General features: G+C 45.1%; 1 protein-coding gene across 1 annotated transcript; it reads right to left on the reverse strand.

Annotated features, from left to right (window-relative positions):
- Positions 1–4455: 4455 nt before the first annotated feature.
- KTI12 (KTI12 chromatin associated homolog) lies at positions 4456–12475 on the reverse strand. Its single transcript, XM_078854900.1, has 9 exons — positions 12182–12475; positions 10544–10595; positions 10154–10206; positions 9673–9728; positions 9334–9413; positions 9036–9195; positions 7975–8037; positions 7778–7848; positions 4456–6234 (listed from the first exon to the last, which is right to left on the reverse strand). Exons 1-9 carry the CDS (start codon positions 12360–12362, stop codon positions 6093–6095), a joined length of 858 nt encoding a protein of 285 aa, XP_078711026.1. The 5' UTR covers positions 12363–12475; the 3' UTR covers positions 4456–6092.
- Between the last annotated feature and the right edge of the window lie 3153 nt (positions 12476–15628).

Consider the following 15628-nt stretch of genomic DNA (forward strand, 5'->3'; position numbering starts at 1 on the left):
TTTGTCTGATAATCTCATAAAGGACATCCTCTCGTGCTATTATCACATCATTATTAACGAGACCAACATTACCTTCAAAGACCAAATGGAATCTATTCCATCTGCACCGTTTCTGATTTCACGAGTTGTTGCTATAACATTTTTTTTACGTCCTCTCAACTCTTCTGGAGATGCACTTCCTATAAAAGTTAGAGACATTTTACTCCACTTTATGTTTCTTATGATTTAAAACTATTTCGACATTGCGACTGAAAAGCACAACCCCATGGAGCCATGCCAGGGGTAGGATGCCCCCTACTTTTTAAGCTGCAGCAACATTTGCTTGGTTTGCTGCCTGCCCTGGCACAAAAGCCTCCCATTCAATTCAATATCCTCTCTTTGACCAGATCAAGAGAACCCATCAATATCCGACTGTCTTTCCTATATATAGTCAAAGGTAACGTGAGTAACACAAAAACATACATAGACACGACTACCTTGGCTGTGTTGTACGAGTACAAAGTAGAGTAATGTAAAACATCACAATGTCTTACTATAAGAGCCTCAAAGAAAAATATAGATACATACAGTAGACTGATGTTTAAAGCAATGGTTCTTCTTTAGGACAGAGAGGATGTAGGTAGAAAGACTGCCTTTCACTTAAATATATTATGTGGCCATGCTACGGTGGCAGTGTTGCACAAAAATCTCAACAATTGTCAGCAACACTGCCTTAAAAGAAAAACATATATATGTACAAACGGCGATGTTTCAGGAAATGGCCCTTCTACATAGCTCGTAAACAGAGCGGCATGAGAGATAGAATTAATTTGGGGACTGCACTTAACGCCATGGGGCCTGATAAGAATTGCATTTTTAAAATGTTTTATGGGCATTGTTCAACACATCGAGCCTATAATAATCAAAAGTATCACAATGTGAACTTCAAGATTGTACTGTGCACACTCTGGGAACCTTAGAAAGCTGGAAAGTTTAAAGAAATTTGACAACGGAACGGTGTTGATAGAACATTTTCAACTTCTTGAATTTACATTTTTCTAAGCATCGAGTTTCAAAGCCTCCAGTAAGTCAAAATAAATATTTACGGAAAAAGTTATCGGAATAAAAAAGGAAAATGACTCATATTTAATGTAACACTGCACCGCCGTGAAATAAAAAAAAACAAAAAAACACGTGACTGGTATAGTTCCGATTGACATTATGAACGGGCTGCTGCAAGCATATAGCCAATACCTGACTGGTAAATGTGGGTCAGGGTTTCTACACCCGCGGGGATCGACCCCCTGGGGAGGGGGGGGCATAAAAAGCCTTTCCGGGGGGGGGGGGGTAGACCAGGCTGCTTCATGACTACCGTGTAGGAGAAATATTAAAATATAGAACGCACCGGCGATTCCTGATGTGAGGGACAAAGTAAACCCCTGCCCCCCAACCCCCCGGAACATAGAAATCAAACTCCGCCTATGCACAGGAACATCAGCAAAACATCGCGGGCCACATATACAAACTAAAATAAACTATTTTCATCTTGTCAATTAAAGCGCACTCGGCCATATTGCTCCTTTTCAGAAGAGAGCTGGCCACACATGACAGCTCAAAAAAGTGTCTCATCATTTGGACTTTTATAACAGCAAAATTATCGACATCATCTTAATGCATGTTTCTAAATGTGGAGGAAAAAAACCCAGGAGGATCCGGAGAAAAAAATCCACGTGACCACGGTCAGAGAGGACATGCAAACTCCAACATATACAGGCTAATCTTGGCAGGACCCTCCTGAAAAAGGTGTCTTGAGACTCGCCGAGAGCTTCCTGGATAAACGAGCATCATGAAAAGATAATATGTGCCCTCTTTGTCTCGAGGTCCCTCTTGTTTCATCTCACATCAATCCCACTCATCTCTGCCTCTTGTCTTCGTCTATTATGTGACCTCTTTCATATCACTCGTCTGCATGCTCTGCATTTCTCGGTGAGCCACATCTTTCAGCCGGGCAAAGAAGCTGAGCGGTCCGCTCCAAACGCTATCGCGGGTCACATATCGACGCGTTGCGTTGAGATGCAATTACCAGCGAAACGTCGTACTCAAGTTGCAAATGTGGATTTGATCTCCCACACACCGGTGTGCTGTATTAGCAACGAACTTGCATGGTCTATTTACGTGACAAACCTTACTAATTGGCTGTGTCGGGTGGTGGCGGGTTTAACGACACAACATTTTTATTTACGCGATCTAACCCCAATTTTTTGTTTAAAACATATATATATAACCCCGCTTTCATGCACTTTTTGTGGCAGAGAAAATAACCAGAAAGACCATTTAAATGACTACAAGTGTATTTGTTACTACGGATGCATTTCGGCAACTAAACTGTTGTTTAACGCTCCCCCCCCTCCCAAAAAAACGAGATAAAAACACATCACATACTTGAGCCAGTCATCGTGTCACACGCGTTGAAAAATGTGCGTAAAGCCGCTGCTACATAACCACAGGCACGAATACAAGTGCATCTTTCTTACCCAGGTAGCATAAAGGTCGTGTGTGTGTGTGTGTCTGTGAGTAGACACACACACACGCGCTTGTGTATGTGTGTGTCTGTCTGTGAAACAGCACCTGCCCCAACAGTCTGTTCAGTCTATACGGGGGATCTTCGTATGTGTCTGTGAGTAGACACACAGACACACAGACACATACACACACACACTTTACCCGCGCGCGTCTGTGTGTCTGTAAGTCGTGGGGGAGCGATAGGGCAGCAATTTATCGCGCTGCGCTACGAACCAGGTGACCCGGGTTCTGATTCCCGCTCACGGCCAACACCAGTAGCGATTACCTGAACCGGTCATGGGCCTCCCCTAGCTCGACTCAGCCTCAAATGAGGACCTGGTACGATGTGTAAAAACATCGCCACTGGGGAGACAAAGGCGGCCGGGCGTGGTGTTGGCCAAAAAAGACTGTTAAGGCTACACGGGAGATCTTTGTCTTGTCTACATACACGCAGACACGTGTGTGTGTGTAGACACGTGTGTGTGTCCGCACGCGCGCGTTCAGCTCTTGGCAATAGGCGTGACTAGAAGCGAAAAAAACCCTCGCAGTTTCACGGCTTGGGGGGGTGGAGCGGCTTCTCGTTCTGCCGTCACAACTTGCCAGCGAAACACGTGCACGCTTCGACGACGCTTCGCCCCATTGTGAATTCCGCAGTCACCTGAAATGCAGCATTTGAGGTGGGCTTTAAAAAAAAGATTTAAAGCCACATATTTGGTGACAAGCGTTAGTCAACTTTGCTGACGCTCCCAAAACCCGCATGACAATTGGCGGTCAGCACGTGGCTTGGCTTGGAGAGTCGAGTCTTGTTTGTTCCCGAAGCGGGGGGACTCTAATCCCCGGCGTTCTGGCCGTATACGGAGGACATTCCGCGAACCTTCTCGACAATTACGCGCGCTCACTGTGCCTTTATTGTTCATTGTTTTGTTTTGTTTGTGCCAGTGCGTCCCGGGCGCGCAAAGACCGCAGACACCCCTGCTAGGATTATATTTAATGTAATTGCATTGTAGACATTTCTGCGGGACGATTCATCCCACTGCACGCAAGCTCGCCCCAGGAGTGAGTCGCCACTCAAAAAAAAGGGTCTGACGAAAAAAAACCCCCGTGGATTGGGCATGCCAGTAGTTACAATGCGTCGAGATTTTTTTTCCCATCTCAGTCCTTTGAAAGGCAACCTAGTTCATTCGACAGGCGATCAAGAGTAACATTTTGACGAACATCTGTCCATTATCAAGCACCTACTCAAAATAAGAACACCGTCATTAATGGCATACACCTGACCGTTGTGTTGAGAGGGTAATTTGAACATCCATGAGAAAGGTCTGGCAAAGGTTGTTTCTCTGTGAATGTAAATTGATGGAGAAACTGGGAGCGGTCACCCGTGGTGCTCAAAACAATTTTTTAAATTTCTCGAAAGAATTATGGTGCCACTCTGGTCCCAGAATGGAGGATCCTAAACTCCCAATTGTGATCAAACATTTACCAATTATCCGACGTGTTCCACAATCACAGCTTGAGTAGAAAACAAAAGTTCAGTGTGGCAAAGGCGATCTCGTCCTTCTCTGGCATGGCAGGGTGGGTGATTGGCAAGGCAGACCAACGGTATGGCACAAGAACACGAGTCTATGATGCACTGCTCCAGACAGATGTATGTCTGTATGTTGAACTTCTTTCGCACCGTGCGTAGCCAACCGTGCTAATCGGGAGGTGTGCGAAAGCATGCCCCATCTCCAAGCTTCAAGGCCATGGCACTTAGTTTTTCTGGGTAAGAGACTTGGATAAGGATCACCTTTGCCTTGGCTATTCCTGTAATTTAACAATGTTTTACGCACCATTTCTGAACGTTAACCAAGCCCAGTTATGACTCTAGGCCATCCCATACATGGTCACAAAAAAGCCGCTCACCATTCATGAAGCAGAAGAATATATTTATTTACGTCAAACCTTCCATCATAAAAACAACATTCACTCAACACACCAACCTCGGATCAAGCCCCAACGCTCTTTCCCCAGTTATGTAAAAATGAACAAAGTTGTGCATAAATTAATAAAATTGGTCACTTAAGTCTACAGCGCCACCTGCTGTCGTGTGCTTTGTATGTGCTCACTAAACTTTAAAAAACCTGCTATAAAGTGGAATAATATCCAACAGCCGACCGTCAAGAATAACGATGGGAGTGGCAGCCAAGGAATGGAACGCGTCCGAGAGGACGTCCACAGCAGAGCGGAGATAATAAATAAACTCGTGTGCAGGTGCTAGATGATTACATCTAAGGATTGAGAGATGGGGGCAGTTTGACACGTAGGCTTTCGCGACAAATATTATTCGTAAAATGTTTTTGGGTTCGATTGCATGCGTGTCGTTAACCCGCCATCACCCGACACGGCCAACCAGTAAAGTTCGTCACGTAAATTACATCCAGCATCATCGAGCAATTTTGTAAAATTGTATTTTGGAAAAATCGCCCAATGATGCCGGATATAATCACCAGCGAAATGTCGTACTCAAACTGTAAATATTGTGGGTTTAATCTCCAACACGCCGGTGACCTGAAGTAGTAACTAATTTGAACAACCTTTATTATGAGATGGTGGCAGCTTGGTGATGCCTTCATCCAGCAGTGGAATGGCCATGGCGGATGATGGATAATAAATGAACACATGCCGAGCAACAGCATCACACAACGTGCAGAACGCATATTTGAGTGGGAAGAGAATGCCAAAGGTGTGCTTGTGAGAAGCTGCCAATGGAGCTCACAATACAGCACGATTGTTCAAAAGCCAAAAGTTTGTTTAGCCACATTTGCACGTGCCCATTCAGTTCAATGGCCTTTATTTCACCTGGTGAGCACCCATTGAAGACAATACGTCTCCTTTTGTAGAGAAAACTTGGGAAACACGTGCGACATGAAATAAATGCAGGCGACCAAGAACGACTCTGGGAATCACCGATGGATCCCTTGACAATATTCTTTGCACAATTGCATTGGGTATAAAGGCGACACACGTTAACAACATTGATTTTATACATGTGCATCAGTAATACCTTTTTAAAATATGTACTGGAATTAAGCCTCACATTGAAAGCTGTGCCTGTCCATTATTTGTTTCGACTTTTTTTAGTTTTCTTCAAATGATTGCCTAAAACTATTGGCGTCATGTAATGAGTCATTGAGAAATGTTCATTTGGCAGCATCATCATATAACAGAAATACAAAAGTTAAGTCTCTTCAACTTCGTGTTATCCGTATTAAGCGGTGCACCATATTGTATCCGCCACATGTGGTGATATGGTCATACGGCGAATGAAACTAAAATGTTTATCAGTGCCGGATTACGTAAAATTACACGACAAAACCAATGTAACACGATCGTTATTCTGCGTGCAGTCATTGGTGCCTGGGCCGAGACAAACTCGCTGCAACCCAAGAACAATCGGCCGCCTGGATTCTAACTCAAGACTCTGAACGTTTCTTGCTCGGCGTGCATCCGTCATGGCATTTAGTCCCCCCCCCCCACCCCCCCGAGTCACCGGGTCCACCATCTGCCGTCCGCTATTTAGTGCTCTTGTTGATGTACTGCACAAACATGTTGGAGATGTGGCCGATGTTTTCTGTCGGATGCATCTTGGTGTAGGAGATGAACTGACGCCGTAGCCGCCTCAACTCGGCCATGCTGATGCTCCTTCCCATCTCCATGTCTCACACGCGGGTCAAGGACGAGTCACACACCCTCTACCTCTCTGGACACATGTACTGACATCAAACGTATAACTATGAAAAATAAGGAGAGGTTTTCACTCTTTCTGGCAATAAAACAGGTGTTAAGATTTACACTGAGACCTCCTTTACCAGTGGCAAAATATAGTGATAGGTTTTTACCCTTTCAACTGGTACAAAAAATATAGTGATAGGTTTTTACCCTTTCAACTGGTACAAAAACTGACACCTTTATACAAGGCATCATGTTTGCAATAACCACAACACAAGTAGTCAAAATGCAAACAAAAATAAACAACTCTGAAAATGATATGCACTGTCCTTGAAGTTGATTGGTCCGCACCCGAGACAGCTTTTCTTAGAGCCTATCATTATCAGAGTTGTGTATTTTTGTTTGCATTTTGACTGCTTGTGTTGTGGTTATTGCAAACATGATGCCTTGTATAAAGGTGTCAGTTTTTGTACCAGTTGAAAGGGTAAAAACCTATCACTAGGTGTTAAGATGTTCAAACATCGACTACCTTTTGTAAGGAATCAAGTCTGCATTAACCACACGTACTTATGGTGAACATTCAAACAAACATGATCTGATAATAAAATGCATTGTATTTGAAACTAATTAGCCTACACCAGAGACAGCCTTCTTTGTGGCCTCGTCTACACAATGTTAGACCAGCGAACGCCAAATCGTATAACTAACTGAAAGGTAAAGTCACGTAGAAGGTAGTAATAAAATAATAAAAATAAAACATAATAAAATATAATATTATGCTTTATTTTTATTATTTTATTACTTCCCTTCTACGTGACTTTACCGAAAGAACCAAGAAGATTAATCCCTGCAGTCACGAAAGCTTTAAATCGAAATTTAACTGAAAGGTAGTTATACGTCTACGCCTCTATATAAGGAACGAAACAACTCCACAAATCTGGATGTCGTCTGATGGAGCTCGTTGTAATTACTGGTAAAACGTCGTACTCGGATTGTAAATCTTGTGGCTTGGCTCTCCAACACACCGGTGTGCTGTACTAGTGACGAATTGGCCACGTTCTGTTTACGTGACAACCCTTACTAGTTGGCTGTGTCGGATGGTGGTGGGTTTTAACAACACATTTATATATGTTTACGCGATGTAACCCAAAAACCTCTATTATAGATATTGGTTGCGAAAGCCAACGTGTTAAACTACGTGAAAGGTTACAATGCACGTGGTAATTTAATAGGAAAACACCACAGCACGAATCTGGCTTTTAACAACTTGGAATTTACATTTGTGGAGCGGTAGTACGGCGATTAGCGTACTGTGCTATGAACCTGGCAACACACGTTAAATTCTCGGCAATGACAAACATCATTAGCAAGTGATATCTCAGCTGAACCTGGGCCTAACCGCACTGACCATCATGGTGAGGTATGGTCAAACAACCTGCATGACCAACATCGTGTAAAGGCCTTCATGCAGCAGTTGATTAACAAAAGGCTGTCAATTATCATTATTATTATTTTTCATTTGAAGGATATTTTGTCTTTGGCTCCTGGGATGGTGATGAGGTCTCCAGGAACGCTGGTCTTCTGAGCACTCAAAACTGCCTTAAATCGTACAACACAAATACCCAAGCATAGGACACGTTGTATTTACAACCACAGCTAACACTGCTTTTTGTTAATCAATAAACCAGGATGTAAATATGTACGTGTGAGAGATGTTTTACTTACAGTAACGACTTCTTGTGTTACTTGATCCAGTTCATAAAGAAAGTTGGTCGAGGAAAGTGGTTGCTGTGAAAATGAGAGGTTACATTTGCAAATCAGCAACACAATATAATTGATCATATCTATACTGTCAATTCAAAATGAATGAGACCCAACCATGTAGCTCAAAATACAAGTTAAAATACATTTGGTTTGCTTTGCATCGTGTAAACCCAGCAATATCTTGCATGCCTCCTGGTGGCGTGTCTGTGCAAATTAACTTCACCAGCAGCCTCACAAAGGGCTCTTTAAACATTTCTTGGCTGTGGGTTCTTTATATTGAGTAGACTGCTACCTTCATTTTAACGACGACTAGTTCAGCGATGTCTAATTGGAATGGCGAGCAGTCATCATGAATGCAAAAGGTTTTGTCATAATTAAAATGTACATTTCTGATGTGTAATTCTTCTGAGGACTGCACGCTAATACCAAGTTCAGCCCATCACACAAGGGCCCTGACGCACGTGTCCCTTGCAAAACAGACTTAACCAATTACATTGAGACCTCCTTTACCAGTAGCAAGATATAGTAATAGGTTTTTACCCTTTTACCTGGCAACAAAACTAACATCTTTATACAAGGGATCATGTTTGCATTAACCACAACACTTGCAGTCAAAATGCAAACAAAAAGACAACTATGATAATGTATGCACTGTCTTTGAAATTGATTGGTCCACACCCGAGACAGCTTTTCTTAGAGCCAAGTCTCACATGGTGTTGGACCAGATGACGCCTGTGAGACTATGCTCTAAGAAAAGCTATCTCGGGTGTGGACCAATCAATTTCAAGGACAGTGCATACATTATCAGAGTTGTCTTTTTGTTTGCATTTTTACCGCTGGTGTTGTGGTTAATGCAAACATGATCCCTTGTACAAAGGTGTCAGTTTTGTTGCCAGGTAAAAAACTATTACTAAAAACTTAACCAAGCGGACATATACGCGACCGACAACAAATTAACTCAGTTTGATCCGCGTCAAACCCAAGCTACGTCGAATGCACTGTCACGACGAACAATCGCTTACGTTGAGCGTCGCCTGGTTTTGCACAGGCGCTTTGCGGTGGAACAAGGCGTCGCACACAGCTTCCAAAGGGAATGCGTCAAGCGGCTGCACCGTGATGAGTGGCGAGTCCCAGCGGTTCCTCGAGTCTGGCGCCTCGAAACGCATCACCAGCGCGTCCAAGCTGCCCAAAAAAACACAGGGTTAGCGCAGTGAAAAACGACGCAAAGCGTTGAGACCCGCGGTGTGTTTCGATGGCATCATTGATGGTGTGCGATCAGACATGGATGCACGCAAGCATGTTGCACGCTGGGCACCTTACACTTCCTGGGTGTATCGTTCTTCTGCGCTCCGCTGCTGGTTCCACTCGGAGCACGTCTGGGCTGCAGTGTCGCAGTGAATCTACGTGGGCACACACGCAGCAACTACATAAGAATCATCAGGCCCCATGGGCGTAAAGTGCAATATCCAACTCCTATCCACTCTATTTCCGACCCCTTTATTAAACTACTATGAAGTGCCCAAAACATAGCCGATAATACATTTTTTTTTAAGGCAATGTTTTTTTTACAATTTTGTTGAGTTTTACATGAGAATAATGATGTGTGGATGCTTGTACACATTTTTATAACTTAAAAATATTTTTTGAGTTCCAACCTACGAGGCAGTGCGGCGTTTGGGCGTGCTTGATGATGCAGTAAAGTTCATATCTGCATCCTGTGAATGAAAATCAAGGAGCATTTGTTTAATGTGCACCGCAAGCATGATCGTCTTTGGGGCAAACATGAGCAGAGCTTGGGTTTGGCTCGTCGGTGGGGTGGACTTTTGGAGGGGATTTTTGGGTTTGATGGGACCCCCTTCCCTGCACCCACAACCCTCTTCAGCAACGGGCAAACCCATTCCTGCGGAGGGAGCTGGAAGGAACGTTGGGTTGCTCGGTCAATGGCCAGGGTCAACGGCGACGTGGTGTATTCCGCAAATATGGCCGACTGTGAGGGCGGGCACAAGCCGACGTGAGTAGGTTAAACGTTGAGTTTTATAAGGGCACCACGGGGTGACCAGCCCCTCCCCACCCAGCCCCACCCCTCCCACCCAGCCCCTCCCCACCCAGCGCCACCCATTTGTCGTTAATGTGCGTGTACCTTTGATGTAGTTGAGCGAATCTACAATCACCACGTCTTGCTTGTTGATTTTTCTGTTCAACAAAACAGCAGCAGAGTTAGCACATCGGCGTCTCAAGTGGTGTGCAATATAATGAGGGCCCATTGTCAACCGCCGAAGATATCATTCACCAGAAACGTGATCAGTCGCGGCGATGAAATCAGCCCGTATGCAGGAACTCGATGGATTTCTGTGTGCTCCACCGTAATGAGGTTTTCATGGAGCAGTGGATAGACCATGGCTGTTATATTAAATTACATTACAAGGGGGACATGGAAAAACACATTAAATATGTAAAGTTAGTTAATGCGGCGTGCCAGCAACATTTTTCTCCGAAGGCCAAGGGAGTTTTGCATATTTTAATTCTTTACCTTTCAACTTCGGATTTAAGTGCGCCTCTCATCTCCTTTTCTTTACTTGAATCTGAGAAAGACAAATGATGCCCACATTTGGGGAAAAACAACAAGAACAAGATAAAAGTTGCCCAACTCTTTGCAAAGCCCCACGGTGCTCGTTCGAGACATGGAGGCTTGCAGTCTCGAGCCGTCGCCTTGAGGCCCCTTTGCAATCAAATCGGTGCTCTTCATTGGATCCTCTGTGCTCACCAGAAACTCAGCACGACCCCACAACACCCTCACGGTTACCCGACCCTCAACTCTAACGGGGCTGTCACAGTCTAATTCACGGGGGGAGGCACCTCAGTGTCACCCGCACTTTCACTAATTACGGGGCTCTCCCCCGCTGGTGTCAATTATCGGTGCCTTTTTCCTGTCAATTACCCAGGGGTTGTTGAATAAACACGGAGGGGCCTTCACTGCAACTAAACCTGACTTTCTTGCAAATTATCCGGACCTTGACGACCGGTTTATTCGGGCCTCCACCGTCAATTCGACAGGGCCTTCAAATGTGAACCACAACCCATCATCACGATCCATGGGCTAGACAGCCCGTAGTCGATGTCCACTACACATTTCGTCATATTTTTCCACTTTCATCTGTCTTATGCCAATATAGATAAAGTAGTGGCCACATCTTCCCGGCACCAATCTACCGTGATGCCGTCGTCAAGCCATTCTGTGTTAGGTCTTCCTCTCTTTCCACTTCCTTCCATTTTTCCGAACAACACACACTTTTACTGGTAGGAACCTCCTGGTTACACCAGCCCACATGGGATTATTGTGTCCGTCCGTCCGACGTGCATCCAAAAATGGGAGGGGTGGGGCTGGGTGGAGAGGGGAGGGTGGGTAGGGGCTGGGTGGGGAGGGTGGGGCTGGGTGAAGGGTGGGAGGGGTAGGGCTGGGTGGGGAGGGGCTGGTCACCCCGTGGTGCCCTTATAAAACTCAACGTTTAACCTACTCACGCCGGCTTGTGCCTGCCCTCAGTCGGGCATATTTGCGGAATACACCACGCCGCCGTTGACCCTGGCCATTGACCGAGCAACCCAACGTTCCTACCAGCTCCCTCCACTAATCTGACTGTCGCCTGATGAAGCTGGTTGTAATAACTGGCGAAACGTCGTACTTAGATTGTAAATGTTGTGGCTTGGATCTCCAACACACCGGTTAGTGCTGTACTAGTACACTACACTATACACTACACAACTATACACTACACTATAAACTACACAACTATACACTACACTATACAACTATACACTACACTATAAACTACACAACTATACACTACACTATACACTACACACTAGTGTTGTACTAGTGACGAATTGGCACGTTCTGTTTACGTGACAACCCTCAACTAGTTGGCTGTGTCGGGTGGTGGCGGGTTTAACGACACATCTATACATTTACACGACCCAACAACAACAAAAACACCGACATTATGGAAGACAATTTTCATGTCGCCAGCATTCAAACGTCTCTACCGGCCGCCACACGGACCCGAAAACTAAAATTCCCACCCCCTCCCCTGCACAAGAACGCGGGGTATAGCTAACACCCCCACCTCGAGGCCTCCCGCGTGTCTGCCCCCGTCTCCTCGTGGTCCCTCACCCCCGTAGACGAGGTCCCTGCCGCCCGAGACGCTCGCCGTGTCCGGCACCACGGCCACGCTGCGGCCTTCTAGGCCAGAGGGCCCCGCGCGCAGCTGCAGCTGCAGCAGCGCCGACTCGAGCTGCAGGGCCCTGCGCGTCTTCCCGCTGCACGGGAGGCCGCACATCACCACCAGCGGCATTGGCTCCGCAGATCGATTTTATCGGGGACGAAATTGGTCGACTCAGACCCTCAAAAACCTTTCGCCGCTGGCTCATGAACTCGTGAATTGACGCCTCAAGCTCGCTGCGCCGATTTGTTGGTTGGTGATACACGCGCGGATCGATTCCTGTGGTTGACGGTGCACGCGAGGATCGATTCCTGTGAGCTGCGATACGCGCGTGCAGCGATTAACGTGAGCCGCGATTCATTAGCGGATCGATTCCTGTGAGCTGCGATACACGCGTGGAGCGATTCACGTGAACCGCCATACACGCGCGGATCGATTCGTGGGTGTGGGTGGAAGATAATGTTTACCGTCTTGTTTTGGGAATGTAATGTTATTCTCTTTGGGTCTTTCGGTAAAGTCACGGAGATAGAAAAATATTAATAAAAAGTGAAAAAAGTGACCAGATGGCTCAACGAGCCATTGTATACAGGAAAGTAACCCATACTGACGCCTACATAAAACCTGATTCCCACCACCATCCACCCCAGAAGAATTCCCTCATCAAAACGCTACACCACAGAGCTCAATGTATCTCCGACCATGAACAACCAGTGAACTCAAACACGTACACCAAGCTCTCAAGGCGAATGGATATTCGGACTACACAATCCGCAAAGCCATCACCCGAATCGTGAGGAAGGAGCCATCTGAGGATCCAATGAAAACCATCACCTTGCCATACATAGCAGGGGTAACCAAAAATATTTCCAAAATCATGAACAAACACAAGATCCAGGTCCGATTTAACACAGCACATACAATACGTGATCTGATCCCATCTGCGAAGGACAACATTCCTGACATGCAATATCCCGGCGTCTACAAACTAAGCTGTATCTGCGGCAGCAGTTACATTTGGGAAACTAAGCGACATGTCTCTGACCGTGTCCGTGAGCATAAGGCAGATTTGAAACACGGTAGGACCAATACTTCTACCGTGGCTGATCATTATTTTAATGTGGCTGGCTCACAAAAAATAGATTTCTCTAAGACGATCGTACTTTGCAAGCCTACTGGCTATCAACAAAGATTCGTTCATGAAGCCATCCATATATAGACACAGACACAATTTCAACCGAGAGGATGGTTATAAACTCAGCAATCATTGCAAAGATGTCATCAACCACTTTGGGTCATGACTTGATTTGTGTTTTCTTGTCAACCTCCACCGTCAGCAGTGTGGGTATGTGGAGCAAGGTGCAATGATTGCCTGGCGGCCCTTTGATTGGTGTAGACCCACTACATTATTCGCTGCCCCACCCATGCTGATGACACTTGGGCTACGCCCATTTCAAACCTTTATTAACATAAAATTGGTATTTTACCCTTTTATCTGGCAACAAAACTGACACTTTTTTTACAAGGAGTCATGTTTGCATTGACCACAATACCTGCAGTCGGAATGCAAACAAAAAACACAACTCTGATCATGTATTCACTGTCCTTGAAATTGAGTGGTCCACACCCGAGACAGCTTTCCTTAGAGCCTAGTCTCACATGGTGTTGGACCAGATAACGCCAAAAGGCGGCATCTGGTCCAACACAACTGGACATTAGGACAGAGATGACGCCAAAAGTGCACCTTTTGGCGTCATCTGGTACAATACCATGTGAGACTAGGCTCTAAGGAAAGCTGTCTCGGGTGTGGACCAATACATTTCAAGGACAGTGAAAACATTATCAGAGTTGTGTTTTTTGTTTGCATTATGATTGCAGGTATTGCGGTCAATGCAAACATGACTCCTTGTAAAAAGGTGTCAGTTTTGTTGCCAGATAAAAGGGTAAAAAACCAATTATCATATTTTGCTACTGGCAAAGGAGGTTCCAATGGTGACTTTATTAACAGTTTGCCTTTAGAGGCTAACCCCCCCCCCCACCTTTTCCTGATGACGACCGCTTGTGTTGCGATCGAAACGTCGTAGTTTTACATTTTCTTTGAACCTATCTATGTGACTTTACCGAAAGACCCAAAGAATATGATTTCCTGCAGCCACGAAAGCTTTAAGTCAAGAATGTATTGTTGTTAACAGCACTCGAGCGATCCACTGCTGGACGAAGTCATCCCAGGTGAAGAACAGGAGACAGTCTGAAGACTGTCTTCTCGACCTGTTCTTCACCCGAGGATGGCTGCTTGCGTTGTGGCCAAAACGTCGTGAGAATTATTTTATTGTTTTATTTTTATTTCCATTCTACGTGACTTTACCGAAAGAACCAAGATGTCAGGCCTCCCCAAAGTTTTCGCCATCTCAAAACGGTCCTGTCGAGCAGGAATCCATCCACGTAACTCCAGTGCCGATTTCATCGCTCCATCTCTGCACGATGGACGTGCTCTGGGTGGGTGCTGTTCTTTCCTTTAGCTGTCACTCCGTGGTTAGTCTTGACCACCTATTACTTTGAAGGTGTAGATTAACGTTTGTTTTCAAATACAGGATATTAATGGGAGCTTCCTTCCTTACACTAGTCTGCCCTCTAGTGGCTGAGCTGGACAAATGTTCCACATTTGACAATAAACAGCCTTCATTGTGGATACAGGGGATTCCTCGACGTAAGACCATTCGACTTACAAACTTTCGGAGACACAAGCAAATCTGTACATATGTCCAGTTGCCGGTTCAAACTGAGAGTCGTAAGTTTACCCGCTGCGAAATAGATGGCAGTGGTGCCATCTACATCTGCAGAACATGAAGAACCAGTGGCATCTACATCTTATACGTGTTTAGTGTCCATGCCGTACATTCTTTGTAATCGACAGTTGGACTTACCAACAAATCTACTTGCGAACAGACCTCTGGAACCGAACTCGTTCGTAAGTAGAGGAGTCTCTGCATAATACGTTATTGTAAGAAAAACATTCTATCGCACATATGGTTAGCGAACCTCGCACGAGATGGAGTTATATTTCTATGCACTACATCCCTGCACAAGAGGTGAATGGACTTGGTGCTTCGGAGTTGATGTGCATTAACTTGGTGTACGACTTGAATTCCAATTTCCTTGAATGTGTTTGCCACACGTCTGCAATGTTATGATTTACCAACTTGTTTTTTTTTATGAAAACAAAAACGACTTTCATTTTAGACCGAGGAAACTTGAACGGTTTAAAAAGTGGGTTCGGAAGGTTACCTATTTACCATTGGAAATCCATCAAGTGTTTTATTATCACCTGGCCACATCATGCAAGAGGACATGGAAAACAAATGAACTTGATAAATAACTTGACGACCCTGTTGAAAAAAATT

This window comes from Lampetra fluviatilis, chromosome 3 (assembly GCF_964198595.1).
Source record: "Lampetra fluviatilis chromosome 3, kcLamFluv1.1, whole genome shotgun sequence".
NCBI lineage: Eukaryota > Metazoa > Chordata > Hyperoartia > Petromyzontiformes > Petromyzontidae > Lampetra > Lampetra fluviatilis.

Excerpts from the sequence above, each read along its gene's own strand:
- KTI12 (XM_078854900.1), bottom strand. The coding sequence starts at position 12,362 with ATGCCGCTGGTGGTGATGTGCGGCCTCCCGTGCAGCGGGAAGACGCGC. Across the intron at positions 7,849-7,974 it reads TAACACAAGAAGTCGTTACT|GCAGTTTTGAGTGCTCAGAA; the intron begins GTAAGTAAAACA and ends GTACGATTTAAG. Across the intron at positions 6,235-7,777 it reads CCAGGAGCCAAAGACAAAAT|GGAGATGGGAAGGAGCATCA; the intron begins ATCCTTCAAATG and ends CGTGTGAGACAT.